General features: G+C 39.6%; 1 protein-coding gene across 1 annotated transcript; it reads right to left on the bottom strand.

Moving 5' to 3' along the window:
- Nucleotides 1-434: 434 nt before the first annotated feature.
- htr7c (5-hydroxytryptamine (serotonin) receptor 7c) lies at nucleotides 435-20738 on the bottom strand. The gene is made up of 2 exons (XM_068566270.1): nucleotides 20272-20738; nucleotides 435-2536 (listed from the first exon to the last, which is right to left on the bottom strand). Exons 1-2 carry the CDS (start codon nucleotides 20736-20738, stop codon nucleotides 1798-1800), a joined length of 1206 nt encoding a protein of 401 aa, XP_068422371.1. The 3' UTR covers nucleotides 435-1797.
- Nucleotides 20739-22252: the final 1514 nt, after the last annotated feature.

Here is a 22252-nt window from a genome sequence, read left to right as displayed (position 1 = left end):
CCAGATGGTGAATAAAAGATTTAACTCGAAGCAGACAGACAATAAAGGCATCTTTTTGAAGTCACCGTCCTCATGCAAGTCTCCAGAGTCCGTCACTGGCATGATGCAAATTCTTGGTTCAAAGGCGACTGGCAGACCTTAAGGTGTGTCTTTATTTTTTTATGATAGACCATAATTAATTGTGTATGACAAACTGTGGCTTTTGATGAATATAAGCTCGTTGGGGCTAGAAAGGAAGGAGACCTGTATGGATTGTTTAAAATTGATATAAAAAAAAGATATTTTCGATTCACTGAACCAATTACACGTCCCAATGTATATGATCCTGCCAACATAAACCACAGTGAGATTTGAACGAAGTGTTACTTTATTTACAAAGTGATGACATACTTTGCCACTTCCCAGCTTGTTTCTGAAATGACAAAGCGGTCGGAAAAAAGCGATCACAGAACAGTTGTAGACAGATTGATCTCACACAATAAAAAATAGCAATTCATTACAAAATGATGCAAGACAGCGGTACATCTGTTTGGAGGAAATGTACAGAGAATCTCCAAAATCGAGGTAGAAAAAGCACACACTGCTCAACTGATAACCTTTGACACAGGTGCATACCTATAAGTCACCAGAGTTGAAATGAGAGAGATGTCGGGAGGAAAGTGATCAGATCCTGAATCAAAATGTAGATAGAAACACCGTTGACAAGCAATGGGGCAAGGGTGTCTCAAGAATGTGTCAGTTCTTAAAGTGAAACTGCGGAGTTTAACAGGTCTGGTTCATGTATTGAACCAATCATGTCAGCTGCTAAATGTGCAATGAAACTGATCGAGGTAAAAAATAACAATAGTGAGGATGTCCACAGTATCATGGTTTCTGCAGTATTGAGTTCAGTTTGAATTCAAGTGTGCGATCAAGTGTTTTTGTGAAAAATAAAACACTTCTGCCAAACTTAATTCACTTCCGAATCTCTTACGATTTATGTTTACAGTGGCATATAAGACACATATTCATGCAGACATTAAGCAAACTAATATCAGTTCATTTAGCAACAAACACTGAGATATCATGAATGGAAATGTTCCCTTCATCTTTCATTTTAGCACAATTTTCCACCCACCTTCATTTCCTTGTTATCATCCCATCTTAAACATTTGTGAAAGATTCAAGGTGCTCCTGTTAAATTTAGTGAGACAACCAAATTGAAAAGTATGACTGGAGATGAAGTGATATAAATAATATTAAATCGTGGGACAAAGCACAAAGCACCTCAAAGTGTTCACTCTCCGTTTGAAATAAAGCTGGGATGTGCTCAAATGTGTGTTTAGATAAAGATTTTCAAAAGCCACTGTGCCACATAACAAATGTTTTTTCCTAATCAAACATCAATTTTGTAAATTTACAAAAATCTGTTTACTTTCTGTTCCCTGTGTAAGCCCTAGGATATTTGATGTAATTTTCTTTGTCACTACATTATCCATGAATCCAGAGCCAGGATGGAATTGTGGCATATGCACAAAAGCAGTGTTGCCTTGAATAGCCCATCAAGTACGCTCTATGATTTTCTTTCCCAAAATAGAATGACTGAGTCACACACAAAATGAAGTGATCTTGCTGTCTCTCCGCCTTTGCAGAGGGGCCGGAGTGCCACCATCAGTGACTCCCATTCTGCCAGTCTTTGTCTTATCTACAGGCCTGCTGTGGAGGCTACATGTCGCCTTGTAAGCACCAAGTGCTCCAGCACAGGGCCGCCGTAACCCACTTTTTGAGAGTCGATACGCGCTGCTGAAGTACCCTGTTTTAAACCTTCAGAGCTTCATGCACGCCCACAGCAGACAGTCTGCGGTTGATGTTGCGATAACGACAGCGGAGAAGGTCACGATAAGTGGAGCGCAGGTCTCGGTTGAAGAAGGCGTAGATGAAGGGGTTCATTAAGGAGTTGGCGTAGCCTAACCAGAGCAGCGTGCGCTCCAGCCAGATGGGCACACAACTACACTCCACTCCACAGATAAAGGGCCTGGCTGTGGACAGGATGAAAAACGGCAGCCAGCACACAGCGAAGACCCCCACGATGACCCCCAGTGTTGTTGCAGCTTTCTGCTCCCGCTTAAAGATGGAGATGTTCCTGCGCTCACGGTTCAGCAGGCGGGACAAGGCCGCGCATTCCTCGACCACACCGGGTGGCTTCAGGCCCTGCATTCGGAGCGCCTCATTACTTACTGTTTCGAGGCGCCCGCGGCGCGAAAGGTCGGTGAAGCGGTGCTTGGCGCCACTCTTTCGAGCTGCCCTGAAGATCTTGTAGTACATGACCAGCATGACCAGCATAGGAATGTAGAAGGCTACAGCTGTGGAATATATGGTGTAGCCAAAGTCTTGGCTAATGAGGCACACACCGGCTGTGTGAACGTTTTTTGCCCAGCCACAGAAAGGTGGCAGGGTGATGGATGCTGACGCCAGCCACACTCCCAGGATCATCTTCGCCATTAGCTGACCGTTCTGCCGGGCCGGGTAGGTGAGAGGCCGTGTGATCCCCAGATATCTGTGAGGACACAGAAGAATCATCAGTACTAACCTCCAGGCAGATTGTTGTCATTTAAGACAAAAGCAGTTGAAGCTACATTGATGGTTTCTCTAAAACCGTTGAATACCTTTTCCTTGTCTAGCACAGTACCGTTATCATTGTGAAAATAACAACTCTGACATAAAAATGCAGGCAGACACTCTGCTGAAGTACAGACATCTGCTGTGTGTCTTCACTGAGATGAAACTGCAGTGTAGTAGCGTCACATACATTGACATTTCTTTTTTTCTTGGAGGGGAGCATAGGTTGTGGGCTTTGGAGGAGCTTGGCAGGTTGAGAGAGAGCTATCAATCAAAGAGCAGCTCACTAGTTTCAAATAGCAGCTGGAGTTGTCAGAAAAATAAAGATAAAGTGAGGTGTGAAAGGCTTGAATTTGTACAAAACTGGGAAAATAGCCACTATGCTCACAAAATGATCAATCTGTGGGTACATCTCAATGTGTTGTGGCTGTAAGCCCACAGCTTCTATCAGCATCAAATGCGTCATTGATGATAGCTGTATATTTGACACTCCAGGCTGTTTTTCTGTTTTCCGTCTCTATTGTTAATCTCAAGATAAAAAGCTTTACAGAGCACTGGCCAATTTATCTCGTTGCCCATCAGTGATATGATGCTATCAGCACTATATACATCAAATTCTGTTTTCGCCGAATTTTTTACTTTGAGATGTTTAGTTTATCCAACTCAAAGTCTGTTCTGATAGTGTACACAGTATTGTGCCATGTGACTTTGTACAATTTGTAATTATTCTATTACATTCAGATTAAAGGACAGGCATTAATTAAACAACTGTGTTTGTGTGTCAAACATCAGTTCCAATGCTTTTTAAAACATTGCTTATACACAGTGCACAGCAACACAAAGTAATTTGCTCATCCAAAATAGTACTAGCCCTTAGTAGATAGTGTACTGCTGGACACTGTAGATTGTTAATAAATTACAACACACAGTGCAAGTGGTATTGATCTAGATAAGAATCAATTGGAATCGACAATAAGTTTACAATTGCACTGCAGCTAAGAGCATTCTATTATTATATTCCCGCTGCACCACCCGACCCTCTTACACATCTGACACAGATCGGATGTTTTTTAATCAACTTAAAAAGCTTTTCATTTCCTATCTGGACCACATGTATAATTTGATGGTCACTTACGGCATGCGACCTACATGCCACTCATATCAGAATGTGTCAGCGTTGCAATGACAACAAGTGAAACGTCCATTATTTATTTTAGACTGGTGTCATTATTATGTTGCCCGTAGCAGCTTGAGTGGACAAGTGGAGCCACAGATGACCGTGAGACATAAGAAAACCAGAAAGAAAGAAAACCAAATACCCATGACTCATTTCAGTTTCAAATGCCTTGACAGTGACTTTGTGGTCTCCATATAAACCAAGATAAACATTCTTACTGAGTCCTTCTTATAGATCCCTCATTAGGGTTGGGCTCACTGAATATTACGTCACAACTACTGTTTATTTAACCACCAATTCCTCCATGCTTTGACTAGTTAACGTCCCTCACTTAAATGGTTTCGTACTTGTATAGCGCTTTTCTAGTCTTCTGACCACTCAAATCGCTTTAACACTACATTACATCATTAACCCATTCACACACGGATGGGAGGAGCCATCATGCAAGGTGCCACATCCGTATTATCAATCATTCATACACTGTAGGCGCAGCTACGGGAGCAATTTTAGGATTAAGTGTCTTGCTCAAGGACACATCGACATGGGCTAATGGAGTCCGGGATCGAATCACCGATCCTCTGATTGAAGGACGACTGCTCACAACTGAGCCAAAATGTACTTATAAGCTTTGCGGGAGGGCTGAACACATCCAAACGAGCAAAGCCAAGTAGATGGAAGGCAGATCCTGAGATGGGTACACTCCATGCTGTGGGAATTCTTAGGAATACATAATGGAAACCCAGTAATGCAACACTCCTCTCAGTAATGCATTATTCACTAATGAGGATGCTTATTTGGGGTGATCTTTGTGTGTCTGTCGGGGGTGGGGGGCAGCTCTTCACAATCCTATGACTCATCTAAAGCCCTTTAGAAAGCAGATCTGTTTTCAGACGTACTCTTGTTGCAGAAAAAAATCCTCTCACCATCCTTTGGAGACAAACAACTGCCAGGTTGGATAAGACAGCATGCATTTTAACACTTCATTAACCAGCTCCTTGCTTGTTGTTAGCAGGATAAGTTGATGCGAACATCTATGGGGCATGTGGTTGGTATTATCTTGTTTGTTTTGACATAAAGGAGCTAAACTCTCTTGACCTCAGAGAGCCAGGGACAGAATACAGCATGAATATACTAAGGAACCAGGCAAAATAATGTTTATAAAACTACTAATACTAAGTAAATTAAAAAATATATATAATTATTATTATTATTATATTAATAATAATTGAACATAAATCAGCGAAGAAATATTCAAACTTTATTATGTAATTATTATTAAAATATTTGAATTACTTTATAGCCATTTGGGGGCAGCCAAGAGAGAAAAATAATAATTAGTTTGGAGACTTGATAATATCCAAGTCTAATATTCACTTTCTCTGTTTCAAACTACCAACTCCTGAGGGAAATATCCATCTGTTCAGCTTTTAAATGCTCAATTATGTTCAGTAGCTAGCTGCTAACCTCTCTACTTGCTGTTTGAAGATGGGTATGTAGTGTACAGTTAGTTTTTAGAGTCAGTTGCGTCTGAAAACACTAATGAAAGAGTGACTCAAAACAGTAAAATAAAAACCCAACAATGTGTTTAAAGATACTAAAAAGCTCAGTCGAGCTAAAACAGAACTACAAAATCAGGTTATAATTCTGTGGTTTCATCCCGACAAGCAATCCCTCTCACATTCAATCCCTTGTTAACAGAAATATTCATTATAGCTGTTTAAAGTACATTTTAAACATCTTTACATTTTAGATTATATACTTGTTCTGCATATAATCTGCAATATGCAACTAATTGGAGCCAAATGCAAAAATAAACATGAAATTGTAGCATATATTACTAAATGCACAACATATTTTAAACCACATGGGATACCTCACACCTCAGAGGAAGCACATAATCTTGCAAAAAAAACAGTGACAACAGATTATAATCACCTCCCAGAACAGACCATGCATTAAACAGTAACAGTGACACACATGGAGAGTTAAGAGTGTGTGTTTCCATATCTCTGGAGGATTTGGGACATATCCACAGTGCCAGCAGCCCGAGGGGATTAGCCTGCCACTGACAAACAGTGTGCACGAGCTAATGCAGAATCCCATTACTTCCGCTAGGCTACAAGCTAGGGCACAGTAAAGTGAACTATTTTCTGCGTTGAAACACTGTAAGCGGCCCTGGTGTGCAACAGTCTTCAGTCATCTCCAGGAGCACCAATCAAACCTTTTATGTCTGAGAGGGGATACTCAGTGAAATATTTACTAAGCTGCAGTTGTTTGGGCAGAGGAGTGATATATTTAGAACAGGATCCTCAAAAGAAAGTAACAGGCCGAGAGGACAGTCTGTAAAATTACTTTTTTTCCCACAGAAACTCTGGAGAACCCTTGGTCATTTATCTCACTCAGCATTTCAAATTCCTATGTCATATACTTGAGGGCAATCCATAACTGGTCTATGAAAAAGTGAAGTGTTTTAGGCAGAAAGTAATTTTTAGACACAATCTATCTGTGTGAGTGAATTGGGCACAGAGATGCAGACATCGCCTGTAATCAAAGCATTTTGTTGAAGAACTGTCTCTTCAAGAACTGAGTGCATCTTGGCTGCATTATTACCCAGCAGTCAGTAGTGTGTATACTGCGTTCATGCTTAGTGTGTTTTACCTAAAGTGAATGATGGTGCTGACAATGGGTGGAAATCCAAAAACACTTTATCTATTGTTCAGTCTGTGTTTAGTGCTAACTGCTGTTGCTGCAAAATATTTAAAAGAAAAGCTTGTTGTCTTAATGATTTTTGTTTGTACACTGTTCTTGTAATACCAACCTGAATAACCCTGAAGTCTTAAACAATAAGGTATCTCTTTGGGTGAAAAATGAATTACAACAAATATGAAACAGCGTTTATTTCAAAAAGAATATAACAGCATTTATTCTGAGCTGACCTAGACTGGAGAGGATCAAATCTGTCTAGAGAGAGTTATGGGATTTCTCAGACATCAGACAACAATGTCAGTCCTCCAGGAATGCTTCAGCTCTCCAATTCTATTTGAGGAACTTCCGTACGACAGAAATTGAGCTGCTTCTCTCACAGAGCACACTGTGGAGCTGTAATTTCCTCCTCAACAAGGAAGCAAAGGAGTAATCCCATCTGTTTCAGACTCGACACAGAACTCTGCCGTACTCCTTTTAGAACAAACAAACTTGCACCTGTTTAGGTCAGGTTCTGTTTTGTTCTCTGACTTCTGCTCTTTTTAAGGTTGAATGAGGGAGTCAATTTGCAGCTGTAAAAAACATCTCTAATAGACTCTTACATAAGCTAAACTGAGTCATCCCACAGACGTACTTCATCCCTCACATTCGTCTGTTAGCACGAGCCACAGGACTGCCAGCTTAGGTCAGACTGGTGTCAAATAGTCTGTGAACAGTGTTGACACTTATTTTAGCTGACATATAGAAGAAGATGCTTGGGAACTGATGCAACAAAAGAAGTGTTTATTAAAAAGCGAGTAGGCCAAAATTATGTATATTACGATGACTCAGAACTTATTCCATGCTCAATAAATACATAAAATAATACTTTGAGGACGTGACTACATATTTCTAAGAGTTGGATGTGCCTGAGTCAACTATGATATTAAGCCTAAAATGTCAGTTCACCCACATCACAAAAATATCTTTTACGACTTAATACTTATTACCCCTATTATTTAGCCATGAAAATAACTGCTAATCACAAATTACAAATGTCTCCTGCATTACTTCAGTCGCAGGGTGATAGGGAGGCATAATGCTGTATGGGCTGTTATGCACCTGGTTACGGTTTTATTAATTACTGGTTTTAGTGAAACTAAAGCACAATGTTATCCCTATTCCACACAGCTGTGTGGAATAGGGATAACATTGCCAGATGCTCAGACAGTCTGTTGGTCCAACACTTTGATCTACACTTAAACATCTCCACAGCTATTGAATAGAGTTTTATGAAACACAGTGTGCTTTTAATTCGTTAAAGTTAACATTTGTGATCATCTAAAAATGTTTTATTTAGTCTTTCATTGTTGCTCCAACCTCTTGGTTCACTTCTGATCTACTTACTCTATTGAATTTCAAGATATCAATGATAGATTTTGATGGATGCTGCATTTTTCTTTGAGGGCAATAACACGTCCTTTAAGGACAATAACAGCAATTGCTTTGAGGGGCATATCTGACACAATGTTATATTTATTCCTGAGCATGATTTACAATCTCGAGGCACCTGTGGGCTCCCAATATAATTCTAGTTTTCGATTGCCCAGAGATGGCATCCCTGATAACCATTTAAAAACTATTACACTTCCTAATTATGTTGGGAGTCGTAAGTCCTTATTAAAGCTGAGCTATTTACAGATTGTGGTTACTTGAAAGGCACACCGAGAAACAATACTTCCACTCATCTGACTGACAGTCCTGACACCTTTCTAATGTCTGTTTTACTTCCTCCTAATTGTTGTGAAGCAGTACTGTGGATATGTTATGGCCTCTGCACAGCACACCACCTGTCCCTGTCGGGTGTTTACTGGCTCTCACAGCAATAGAGATGATGGGCAGCTATTAGTGCCACAGTGATAAATGGATTCCCCTTCAAAAAGCTAGCGTGTCCATCCCTGTCAGACCAGGGTGTCCTTGGATAACAAAGCAAATACTTTATACAGGCTCTACTCAATAGATGATTGAGAATAGGTCCCTTAAATAGAAGAGAATGCCAACTAAAAAGCTACACATAAACACAGCTACAATATAAGGTGGTTCAGTTAAGCCACATGAGTAGAGTGCAATCACAACTTTTTTGAATATATCAACCATCCACAAAATAGCACAGCACGGGCACTTAACAGTGGGATATCCTAAAAATAAACGAGTTAAATTAGCATGTCGTCCTACCACAACCGAAGGTTAAAGAGCTCTGACCTGCCCCACTGGAAGGAGGTTTGAAAAGCCTGACAGGATAGTGAGGGCTGAGACACAATAATCAGAAGGACAAAATCATTTGTGGGAGGCATTCATAGTGTAGCACTTGTCTGTGCATAAGACACTTCCACACACCTGGCCAATCTCTGACTGAAGTGGGCATGATTGTCCAAATGTGTGTGTCTGTGTCTGTGTCTGTGTCTGTGTGTGTGTGTGTGTGTGTGTGTGTGTGTGTGTGTGTGTGTGTGTGTGTGTGTGTGTGTGTTGCAAAGCTGAATAAGTGTGTTCATTTTAAGTTTAAAGGGGAAACAAAACACAATTCCCATCACACACGTTATTTAACTTTTATCTCTCTTTTTGGCTCACTCTTCGGACTCCCTTTCCCAGCAGACTCTGACAGCATCATCTGGCCCTGATCTTTCACGGGTGTTTTTTTTTCAACCTCTTCATTCTGATAATGGCAGCCTCGGAGAGCTTACGCTTCCAGTCCTCAAGTTACTTCAAAAGCTCTCACACTCTTTCTGTTGATCTGTGATCCATGGCTTGAACAAACTGAGTTGTACAAAATCCTACAACTATATGTTTCTGGAGTACCCAGTACACAATGAGAATATGTGTGACTAAAGATTTGGGTTATGCACTTAAATTAGAAACTCTAGGGCTAGGCGTTGGTTTCATCATGGTTGTAAGAAAACAAGATCAGCTAAAAATCCCTGTTTTTTCCCTTTTTTTGTTGTTTTTTCCCTTCATGCCAATCGCCAAGATCAATTTTCTTTCAGTCAAAGATTTTCCTTTGGTTGCTCTGAAATCACTTTTACTACACACTATGTGTAATAAATATTGTACCATTATCTTTAAGTCATCAATTAGTTCACTACATTCACTACATTTTATTCCAGAGACCATCTTACTTTTTCTTGGACTAAATATTCTGGAGCAGTAGCAAAGTAGTCACACCTTAATTGTCATGGCCCTAACTATAACTAACTAGCTTATTATGTAAGCAAAAATAGTTAGGTTACCACCAAATTAACTTTTGCATAGACAAGAAATATGCTTCAATTTTTCAACTAGCACTGTGAGGAAACTCAACATTAAAACATTGTTTTCATCATATACCTTGTGTCTGTTCTTTTAAACAGTGGTCTTTCATGAATGTATTGTAATATGTGACAAGTAAAGAAAGGTTTTCCATGTCTGTCACATCATACCACATCATACCATTTACGTCTACTTTATGAATTCATTCTTGCCTGCCCGTTGTGCATTCAGCCTTCTGCTTCCTGTCAATTCTTTAATACATTTCCATTATCGTGGCAGTCATGGTGACCATATTTGTGATGCAGATACAAAGCCTCAATAGACCTCTACGTCCTACCAGAAACATGTAATGTGTGCTTCTACATCTATCCCCGTGCCTCGGTGGTAAACTCTCAATAATAATCTTTAATTTGCACGTAACATGTCATGTGGAGTGCTATTATTGTCCACCACAATGTTCATTGACTGCAGTGGTCAGCAGCCCCAACTCTGCAAACTCATTTAGTGAGATCCCAAAACGCTCACTCAAATATTGAATGGGCTAACTCTCTCTTCATTATTATACAATTACTTAAGTCTGTTCATGGAAGGTGGATAAATGTGTCCAGTGAGTCCATCTTCTTCTCTTTTTCCTGTCAAGATGATGTGAGAGAGCCAATGTGAAGAGCCCCTCCATCTTAGTCACCTTCCCTTTGGTTCTGTCACCGAGGGCACTCGTTCTCTCAAAGGACACCTCGGAAATTAAAAAAAGCTTAGAGTCTCATATGTGGGGGAGGGATTTAATTCCCTGCTTCCTCCCATTTTACTTCTGACCTTTCAGAAAAAAAAGTTGAACAATTTTAGTTACCAAGGATACCACAGGCAGCTCCTTTCTGAGCCGACTTTCTTTCTTCCAATTTGGCATCTAGCCAGCAGTTAGAGTAGCTGAAGTAGCTGTGCGGTTGATTATATGTCATCATTTTGTGGCTCTGAAAATGTAAAAGGACAGTGAGAAGGGGTTGTATCTACTTGTTCCTGAGTCACGAGATGCTACTATGTAACATGAAGGCAAACGTTGAAGACTGCTTTTTCTCCTCCTGGTATTCTCTTACTGACCTTTTATTTTCGGAACATGAAAATATCAAAGATATTTAAAAACTCAGCTACGGGCAAGATATTGCGACGGATACCGGTATTCTTGCTGAATTATATTATTATGAATGCTTCATCTTTTGCGAACACGTAGTACATTTTGATATACATTTTGGTGTATAGTTCTGGCGCGTTACAATTCGAGGTTCAAATGTGTTTTATAGAACAGAAACCATAATTGTGAACAAATCAACAACAATCATGTACAAACATTCCCAAAACCCGGATCAAACCTTTGCGGTTCATAGATAGTAAGTTCCACTCATATATTCACACTTCATCCAACCGGTAGCTACAATTAACCTTTTTGATTTTTCAAAAATGTTTTCAATGTCATTATTCCTGATTGCAGGGAGTTTAATCAACAATTACCAAAACTATTGGCATGCAAAGACTTCACTCCGGGAAACCAAAATGTATGCTTTTCCCCAAAATAAAAAGATAACAATTTAATATATCAAGAAAAAATAAAAACAGCTTATTAATTATTGACATAATGTAGATTCCTGCATCTGTGTGTTATCTAAATTGGTTCTCACCCTAAACTGGAGATGTGAGACCTTCTAATCTTCTAAATGATTAATAATATCTCCAGTATGCCTTCAGTCTTTACTCAGATGTAAATGTGTTGCAAATGTGCAACCTAATCAAACAATAAAGTAGTATTCTATAAAAGACCATTTACATAAACAAATGAGAAAAGCACACAAAGAAAATACTGTATAATTCAAGCTAAAATAGATAGCGGCTTTACTGCTTACATAAGCAGGACTAATATGTTTACCAATAGAAGAAAGTGAATAGAAAATAATTTGATTCAGCACCAGGTGACATGGATCCGAACATAAGATACGGAGGTTGAATCTATGTTCCTTTCTGAGCACAGTGTGCACTACCCTGACACACCTGTGGCTGATGACAGGGTTATTCATTACAAGAGCAATTTCACTGCTGTTTATCTTGGCTCTGAGCAGTGAGAGAGAGAACATAACTCAGTTATTGACTGTCTTTTTACTGGCAAAGCACATTTACAGTAGATGTATCATATTTGTACATTTCCAGGATTTTTCTAAAAGACGGACAAACAAAATACCATTATAGGTGAGCAAGCACAGCTGTGTGACAACCCGATAATAATACTGATAATCATGATCTGGTCAATTAAAGGTCACTGCCAAAGCAGTGCACATAATGATGAGATAGAAACGTTAAATCAAAAGGCTTACCAACGCAATTAGCTCAATGTAGACAAAATAAATGAAGGTTTATCATTCGTAAGAGCTACAGCTGAAGAAAACCTGAGGTTATTTTATGGAGGTGTCTTAAATTTACACAGCAAAGTAAATATAGTCCACCTTCTTCGTCTGACTACGGCTAATTCTCTGTCTACATACTCCCACACAGGCACGCCCACAAAATTTACCAAAACTGGCACATGATTCTAAGCTAGCAGGCTACTCCGGACTAAAATACTCCAACAACTGTTGGACGGCTTGGTGTGACATTTAGTACAGGCATTTATGGTCCCCAGAGGCTGAATCCTAAAGACTTGAGTGACCTTCTTCTAGCCCACCAACAAATTAAAGTTCTCACTTATCCAGGTAAATGCAACACAACTTCATAGAAAGTCCTGAGACAATGTTTCCCAATGACTTTGTTGACTCCTTGATATTTCTCATGACGTTCCCATCCATTTCAGCTTCATGGAATTATGTTTAGTGCTGATTAGCACATGTTAGCACGTTTACAGGCTAAACTATGCTGGCGGTGAAGAACATGTTGAACATCAGTGTGTTAGTATCAACATCATCATCATCATTGTCGTCATTCTGAGAATGTTAGCAGGCGGATCTTAGCAAAGCACCACGGGGTTAAGTACAGCCTCACATAGCAGCTGGCATGGCTGTGGAATCTTAGTCTTTGTCTTTTCTTCCGCTTCGTCTTGTTTTCTTTTATCAGATCACATGAAGTTTAATGTGGAATTTGTGACCTCCCCTGAATAGCCTACCTTTTAGCTTGAGTACCTTGTGTACTTGAGTCCTATCTTGAGTTTATAATTTACTGACAGTAGGTGGTTGATACACAGCAGTGAACATATGAAGAGTGATGTGTCAGTGAGAAAAATATGAGGCAATTAATTAGTATCTGCATGTCGAAAGGGATTGCTTTTAGGAGCTGTTGCCTTTGGCAGCATTGCAGTATCTACTTAAATAAGAAGCACTTATATTTATGCTCACTCTAAAGAAACATATTTGTCACTGATTTAAGTTAAAGTGATAGTTTGGATATTTTCACCTGGTGTTGTATGAGGTACTTTTCCATAGTCAATGTATTATATTGTATATTTATAATAATTTAAAATATTTACCTTGCCATGAGCCAGCTATACAGTCGATGTGTTAACAGGAAACTGAAGACGTTACACATGCTCTCTTCAAAGCCAGCGTACTCCATTGAACTTTATTTTAATTTTACCTTGCACAACACAAGAGTCTATTGCTGCCTTGATCAGTTAGTTTTTTTGTGTTTCAAGAGCAAGATGGATACCACGACTTCTGTTATTCCTCTGAAATAGCTTGAGCAACACAAGATAACCCCGCTAAACTTATTATAAATAGCATGAACTTAAACTAACTACTTCCCAGGTGGGCCTTTCTTCTAGGTGACTGAAATGAGTTTTGCTGCTGCACCCAATAACAAGAGTTACAATTACTTTGCTTCAATGGAGACATTTCTGTCATTTTCTCCAAACTGGGGACATGCCAATCATCTACTGTAGACACTGACCATGGAAAAGTACCTCATAACACCCCACTTAAAAACGTCGGAACTATCCCTTTTACTACTCAGTCATTGTGTACAGGAGCATTTATGATGGCTTTGATGGACCGTGTAAATACTCAGTTCATGTTCACAGTTGACCTAAATGCCAAAACTTGAGTTGCATTGTTCTGCAACAGCAGCAATATGCTTAGAGTTCAAAACGTATTATCTGTAATCCACAGCTGGGTGTGTTTTCAGCCTCTCAGCTCCATCAAAAGGAAACTCATTGTCTCACTGCTTCATAAAGGCTCGTTGGCCCTTTGTTCAATCATGGTGAATAATGGACCCCACCTTTGTTTTGCCAAACCTAAAGCTTGATTTATGCCATACTAAAGTCATTCAGCGCTTCGCCCTTTTCTTCTTCCTGTCACCAGAGATTACTGGGTAAATAGGGTGACGAACTGGAAATAGCCAAATAAAAAACAGATCTCTATCTGTGGACCTGTAAGTAATCCATCATCTTCTAATTGCAAAGGAAGGTGCAACGTATACTGCTGCTGATGTATGAAAGTTTGATCCCCCAACCTTTAAGAAAACATGGGTTTCTAACAGATTTCATCAAACCTTATTAAAAAAATCTTCCTTAAAACAACAGCTCAAAACAACCCTCATCATAACCTCATTTGAATTTGTGAAACACTTTGATTCTAATTTCTAATTTCAGTATTTGATCCATCAATGCTACTATTCAATATGATGCATAGCAGGACCTGGTTCAAGAGTTCACTGATTAGTTGTGTAGGCAAATCTGATTTAAGTGTCTCCTGATAAAAACAAGTAATAAATCAACACAATCAAATCTAATCACAGACCTTCTGCCAGTGAAACATGAATCTGTGCACCGTTTGAACATTAATTTTAACGTTTCATGATATTGCAAATGTTAGCATGTTAAAAAGTAAAACCAGTCATTTTCAAAGTGTGTGGCTTTACCAATGGTGTTTATTTAGAGGGTCGGGGTGGCAGAAAAAGTTTGACAAATTAAATTAATTTGTAACATTACACCCACTAAAAAATCGGCACGTTAGCGTCGTCATTGGCAGCATGTGAGCAGACTAAAGCCTAGTTTATGCTTCTGCGTCAGGTCGATGGCGTACCCACGCCGTAGCTACGCCGTCGGTGCACACCCCTACGCCGTAGCTTGACGCGCACCTCCCAAAAATCCTAACTACGCGTCGCGTTGACGCGGACCACAAGCTCTGTGATTGGTCCGCTCAGAACGTAATTTCCAGCAGTCGCTTTTTTTCTGGTGGTCGTACAGACCACCTCCGCAAAGGTCTTCTCTGTCGCCTGCGCTTCAACATTTTCTATATAAGCATTTGCTCTTCAATATTGATGAGCTCCGACTGTATAACTCCTGAAACCACACAGCCAAACACACCTGGTGGCATGGTGGTGAATTGCAGAGCAACGCGGTCCCTCAACGCAGAACTTCGAATGCTCAACGACGGCGTCACGTCGACGGCCGACGGCGTCACGTCGGCGGCGTCACGTCGACGGCGTACCTATGCCGTTGACGTGACGCAGAAGCATAAACTAGGCTTAATGCTAGCATTGAGCTCAAAGCACCACTGGGTCTAAGTCCAGCCTCAGAGGTCTTGATCTCTTTCTCGATGTCTTATTTTGTTTATTAGATCAAATTCAGTTTAATGTTGCAAATCTGCCCTTTGCTGAGTAAACTACCCTTTTTCTTGAGCTATTTAGAAATCAGGAGGATCTCTTCATAGAGTACAGAGTGAGAAAGCAACTGAACATTCTTTCGACAAATCAAGATTGTGATAAAGAGTGTAATTTAAATTCCTCATGAATGCTGACCATGTTCTCTATAGTCAGGCTTTAGTTAGTTTGAATCATTAACTTGAGCTTTCATGAACCGCTCATTGATTCTTGTTTTTAGAGGTATGAGAATCCTTGTCCTAAACACTTGGGTGCATGCACATTGTGTATATGTATAAGTTGTTGTTTTTTTTCTCTTCATTACACGTTTCATCAGGAGATAAACAGAACACAAGCATCTTATCCATTATGATATATTGCAACAAGAAACTTGATATCTGAACACGTTGAAATATGCTAAATATGCTTCCAGAAGGCCTGATCGCAGCATTCCACAATGGACCTATTCAGTACCAGCAAACGACAAGCCTTTCAAATAATGGTTGCAAGATACGTTGTTGCAAATGTCATTAAAAAAGTAAAAACCAACCAAAAAGTCAAAAGACAAACAACAAGCCACTGTCATCATTCTGCTCTCCTCCGTTCTGTCCTTAGTCATCTCAACCCCCTTCGGCTCCATTCCCACACATACCAACCTATTTGACCACATGATTGGTGGACAATTTGCTTCTCACTTCATGTGCTTCTGTTTGAGAAGTCAAACAGACAGTCAAACAGGACGGAAAGTGAGCTGTGGTTGACAGTACAAGCAGTACTTATCAATGATTAACTTACCAAATGCCTTCTCCTAGCATTTTTATTTAATGCTGGTCTGAAATGTTTTCATTGACAGCAGTTTTTAAATACGTTTTCCTCTTTAAAGATGAGAGTGGTTTGTCTTCTCTGTATGAAACAGCTGTAATGGCTTAAAACATTACATGTGTCTCTTGTGGTTTCTAAACCCTTTAAAATGCAGCACTCTCTGCAAACTGGTTGTGATCTTAAGATTAAAGAATGCAGTGTAACATCCTATTTAGTACCATAGCAAACTTTCTGTCCCAATTTAGCAATCCTTAACAAGCATGAACTGTCTTTGGTCTGATTGCACTGGCCGAGGAGGAGATGTCCAATCCTTCACATTTCGCAGAGGTGGCCCGACAAGTGGGAAGTGAATAGTGCCTGAGAGAGTGGAGCTAAGGCGTCACATCACATTACCTGAGGATTTGTCCGCTGGGTGAAGTCATCTGTGTCTGCTGCTGCGGGTGAATGTTCCCCAGTTGCACTAACCAAGCACTGCCTCTCCTGGGAGGAACTTACTCGCCAACCTCACAAATATATTGTTAGATGTGGCAAGAGGGTCAATATGGTAGTTGGGTGTGAACTCGGCTCATCATTGAAACACTAGTTGGCAGAAAGCATGTGAAGGCTGTGGCTAATTCTGCTGCCATCTATGGGTCCCAGCTAGCATGATTTCCTCCCTCAAATCCTTTGCAGAAGCTTACGGGTGTGATCACACCTACACTGTGTTTTCTGTACACTGAACCTTGGTGGTTTACATTACTGCAGTTATGTGATATTTTGTCTTGGCCTACATCCCATCCATCTTCCACAAGTTCACTGATTGCTAAGCCACACTTTGTTTGATTTTCAAATGTAACTACTGTATTTCTTGTGCTTTACCAAGCTCCTCCATTACTTCCTTTAGCGCTGGCTCTTCATAGACGTGTGAGAAACTACAGAAAGGGACTATCCTCTCTTCCCACTGTTGTGAATAAATCATTCATATTTGACTTTTGAATTATTGAACATACAGCGTATTACTCTCAGTGAAGGTAAAAACTGAGTGTTACCAAAAGAGATCCTAACTTTTTAGGGATGTGAGCACAAAAGTTGCAAAGCCTTAGCTGAAATTGCAAACTATATATTGTGAAAGAGCAGACCTACATTCATGTATACTGTAGATCCTCTTGTATTCACTTCCCAACACTCAGGCTGGATTCTTCTGCTGTGACTAAATCTGTGATGTGATGTGTGGTTCAATTTGCAGTGTTGAATCTCTATTGGAGGTGCTGAATGGGTACTCATCCATAATATGGCTTTCACAGCCATAAATCAGTGTTCGCACGTACAGTATAAAATCAATACAACTGAAGAGTATTCTGCAGTTATTATGATGTGACCCAAGACACAGATGCGTAGTCTTTTTTCACATCTGCCAATACCGTGCTTTTATTGAGTGAGAAAGGTTACTAAACTTAGATTTATAAGGGGAATTATTGCTGCAGTAGATGATTTATCAAGCATATTTCTGAGGGGGAACGAGAAAATCGGCTGAACATTCAGCTTTTGACTAATGTAAGATTATTTTGTTTATTATATAAGTGAAATATTATTTAAAAAGTTGAACGGTAATTTCACCTCCATTACAATTGTTATACATATGAAGTAGAGTTGGGTGTGAAGTCAATATAGACAATATTAATGTATCAAACCGTTTTGGGGTGTATTGTGTGATTAATTGCAAAGGACTGTTAATATGTGTTTTGTATGAATGTGATGAAGTACTTTAAATTGCTTACTTGAGATGAAAGCATTCACACATTTCTTTTCGGTTATTTAATCCATTCACAATTCATCAGGTCATTTTCCAGAAAATTGACTGTATTATATAATGATATTCCTGAAACCACACAATGACTGCATGTGCCAATTGAGTCAAAGCACAATGAGACTACTGTAGAATTAAACCAAAGCTGGATTACCAACTGGGCAAAGTGCTCTACTACTCCAGGATCACAGACCTATATTTATGGTTTGTGGTAATTTGATTAATTCCTGCATTGTTGTAAAGTATAAGTGTCATGTATTTAAATCTAGGGATAAATTTTCGTTACTTCAATTCAGATTGTGGGAGCCTCCCATTGATTTTTACCCGAGAAGCACATGCGTCTTTATCTGGCTCTAATCACTCTTGCGTCAAAGTGGATGCAGAATGTCAGAGGTTCTGTACTCCACTAGAATAACAGCAGTTTCTCTGAGAGTACCTTTTAAAGCCTGTCAAGTTCCCGCAAGATCATAAATTAATTGGCCCAATAAACTAGGGACCGATACTCTGGCACTATGTTGTTTATACTGGCATAGACATGTATCTTTCTTCCCTGTAAACCTAAAGGAGCTCTGAGAGACAATAAACATCCCTTTGCAGCAGAACACTTAGTTTTCAGGAACTGTATAACCCGAAAAAAAACAAACCTGTTCAATCCTGAGCCTCATTTGAAGCTCTCAATTCTGTTCTGCCTAATTGTACAATGCATGTCCTTGGGAATCCTAAATGACAGTGAGTGAGTCCTAATTACAGCTAATCATGTGTCTAATTGGCAATTACCATTCTAATGAATTATCTTTCGATTCCCATTGTGAATCATATACTGAACACACTCTGCTTTCTTTAGTTAAAACAAGTCTGTTTTCATGGAGACCAACACACACAGTTTACAGTCTGTGCAGCATGTGTGCCAAAATAATCCCAAACTGACATCATAATTATTCTAAATGCACAGTTAGTTTTGAGGTCCACAAGAAGCAGGACTTCATGGAAAAGATCCTCTAGCATGATATAGTTTGGGGGTCGTGCACACACACTTACACAGTTTTGTACGAGATTGAATCACCTACATTATCTCTTTATCAGCCCAAAACCCGTTCGTAGCTGTGTCAATCACACTGTGACACAGATTGATATCTGTGATCCAGTTCCTCCCATAATATCATTAGCTCCTCAGGCATTGCTCAGCATATCCACAAGCAGGACACATGCATAATTCTGGGTGTAATGCACTGAGGTAATAATGCCTGATTGGCAAGCGGGAGGAATAATCAGATCATCAATACAACAGCGAGTTTCTGTCTTCGTTATGTTTACTGAGGCAGAACCATGACACCATTCATTTGACTTAATTTCATTGTGGCTTAGTGGGAGCAGTGGATATGTTTCTTCTGTCACAAGTCTTCAGACTGAGCTGTGCATTTCAAGCTGGAGTGTACCTGAGATGCAGAGTGAGTCTTGATAGGTGGGGATGAGTGCTTACTTGCATCATTTCTTATGTGGAATGCCGCTTACTGTGGAGTATTTGGGAACTAACTTGAATTAATATTTTAGAATAGCAGAATGGAAAAGCTCATATTTTTGTATGTTGCGGAACAGAATGAGCTATGAGTTATGTTTTCTCTGAAGTGGACTTTGCCTAAAGTACTTTAATTTGAATGTTATGGGCATAATAGAGAGCAGGTGCAATGTATCCTCAAACGAAATGTAGGAAGATCTAAACATATCAAAGTCATTAGCTGTGAGGATGATGTTCGCTGATCCTTAACGCGTGACTACAGGAAACACTGATTATGTTCTGGTCAAGCTAATTAATTAAGCTCATCAATCAATCACAGTCTGCTATTCCTTTTGTGGTTCAGTGTTTCAAACACACATGAACTGTTGATCTTGAATGAGGCATTTAAATGTAAGTAAAGTTTATTTATATTGCATTTATCACAGAAAAATGCTTTACAGGAGTCGAAAAAAACATAAATTAAACCAGATTGACCATAACAGGGGACAAAACATAATAACAGTTAAGAAAGCATAATACAATATACATTAAAAGACAGCCTAATGAAGAAAAAAAAGTCTAATTCTCTGACACAAAACAAATTCATCAGGCGACTTAATTTGGCACTTGATTTGTTCCTACCCTGGGTGGTTTAGAGCAGCTTATAAAACGTCATGTATTTGTCTTCTCCGTGTCATTTTACACGCAGAGTGCACTGCACGTGTAATGTTAATGTCGTTGCAAAATTGACAGGCTTCATTTTCAAAGCAGCTTCAGTTGTTACCTTTTGCAACTTACCTATCAACGCTGATCACACAGAGGGTCATGATGGAGGCAGTGCAGCACATTACATCCATGCCGATGAAGATGTTACAGAACACCTCTCCAAAAAGCCACTTGCCCCCGGTCAGGTCGGTCACTATTACAAAAGGCATCACAACTATGGCCACTGACAGGTCCGCCACTGCTAGAGATACCAGAAGGTAGTTTGAAGGTTGTCTCAGTTTCTTCACCACGCACACAGCGATCACCACCAGCGTGTTTCCCATGACGGTGACCGCCGTGATGATCGCCAGCATCACCCCGATAATGATCTTCTCCGGGTGCCCGAAATCCTGCAGCTGCTCCCCGCACGACTCGTTCCACATGGTTGTGGGACTGATAGTGACGAGGACGTTGTAGAGAAGCTGCAGAGTGCCATTGATAACTTCGGAAATATCCTCCCTTTTATTAAAAGTGAGCTCAATTTCCGAAGTATTGTACATCACGACAACGTTATCTCGGAAGGGGTGCAAGGGACGCCTCGCCAATGCGCTCCAATTACGCGCATATTTCGATATGTGTAACCTGCTCTCGGCTTCTGTCCAGCGGTTTTAGATAGAGGCTGCTGCAGCTGCACCGCATCACAGCTGCCAACAATGGTTTCTAGTTACCAAGGATCCGTGTCGAGTGATTTAAGTGCGTCCTCCATCCTTACAAGAAAAACAACTTGTACTCCCAAACTATGTAATGTTAAAAAAAAAAAAATCTAAAAAAGTTACAGAACGCAAACGCTGCTCCTGAAGTGCCTGTTTCTCGGTTCACTAACCACACACATATGGACTATTGGGGGAGTTGCGTTGCTCAAACCGCACGCATCAAAGTGACGCATCACGCGCGCACAGACTGAGTACGAGACATGAGCGATACGGCAGCGATGTCAAAGTAATTTCAAGGAGCTCTAAGTGTGCAAAACCATGAATACTTGATTGTTATTTATGCTTTTTTTTGCTTTTAACGTTTCCTCTCAAAACTGCAGTCACCTTGTTAGTTATTGTCGTGTTTTCTACTCAGATCAAATATTCATATGACAGGGTTTCCTTGAGTGTCGTTTCAATCTAACGTTTGTCTATTTTATATCTGGCTGTGAGTTAATGTCACAAAACTCCTACATAATTTCATACATAAAATCTTCTCTTTAGTACATGTCCATATGTATTATTATAATAGTCTTAATGAGCTGTTTGGAAACCACTGAGACATATTTGTTTTGAAGCCCTTAACACAGCCACGCATTACTGTACAGTATTTTACAGTAACTTGCTGGCAGCAATTAGCAATAGGTGTAGTATATTTCACAGTATTCTTACTGTAAAATGAATCACAGTACCCATTAAATACTGTAGTCATTTTTACAGTAATAATCCCAAAATACTGTACTTGTCATCTACAAATCCCAGTTTACTGTAACATGCAACACTGTATTCATTTTAATACTGTAAATAAATACAGTAAAAATAATTAGATACTGTAAAATGAATATGCAGTTTTTTTCAACGAGTCATTTATTCAATATTTCAACATTTAAATACACATTTTACATTTAAGTTTTTTTTTATGTTGCAAACAAAAACACTTTTTCATGGTATTCTTGAACAGACAACATTTTAAATGGTCCTCTTTCTTCAAGTTACTATGACAATGCTGTGTTTTGTCTGGTACTGGGATCTAAGCTTGATGAGCCTTGATGCGCTCAGCATGGACACCTGGGCCTCAACCTCAGCCTGGGTGGAGGTTTCCTGCAACATAAAAATAAACAGACAATAGTAGTTTTTATTAGGAGAGACATGAAAGTAACCATTACTTTGATGTTCCCAATCAAATAAAAGTGCATTCAGGGGAAAAGTGAGAAAATAAGCTTTGTTTAGTCTGGAAGACGTGGTTCACATGGGGGGACGGCCACATGGAGCAGAATAGAGATTGCTTTTTTGGTTTGAAGTTTGAAATGTGTATAACTTTA

This window comes from Clinocottus analis, unplaced genomic scaffold, assembly GCF_023055335.1.
Source record: "Clinocottus analis isolate CAN_PGR_092001 unplaced genomic scaffold, fCliAna1.0.p SCAF_7, whole genome shotgun sequence".
Classification (NCBI taxonomy): Eukaryota; Metazoa; Chordata; class Actinopteri; order Perciformes; family Cottidae; genus Clinocottus; species Clinocottus analis.
The sequence above is the reverse complement of the archived record's forward strand: the minus strand, read 5'-3'. Positions and strand labels throughout refer to the sequence as shown.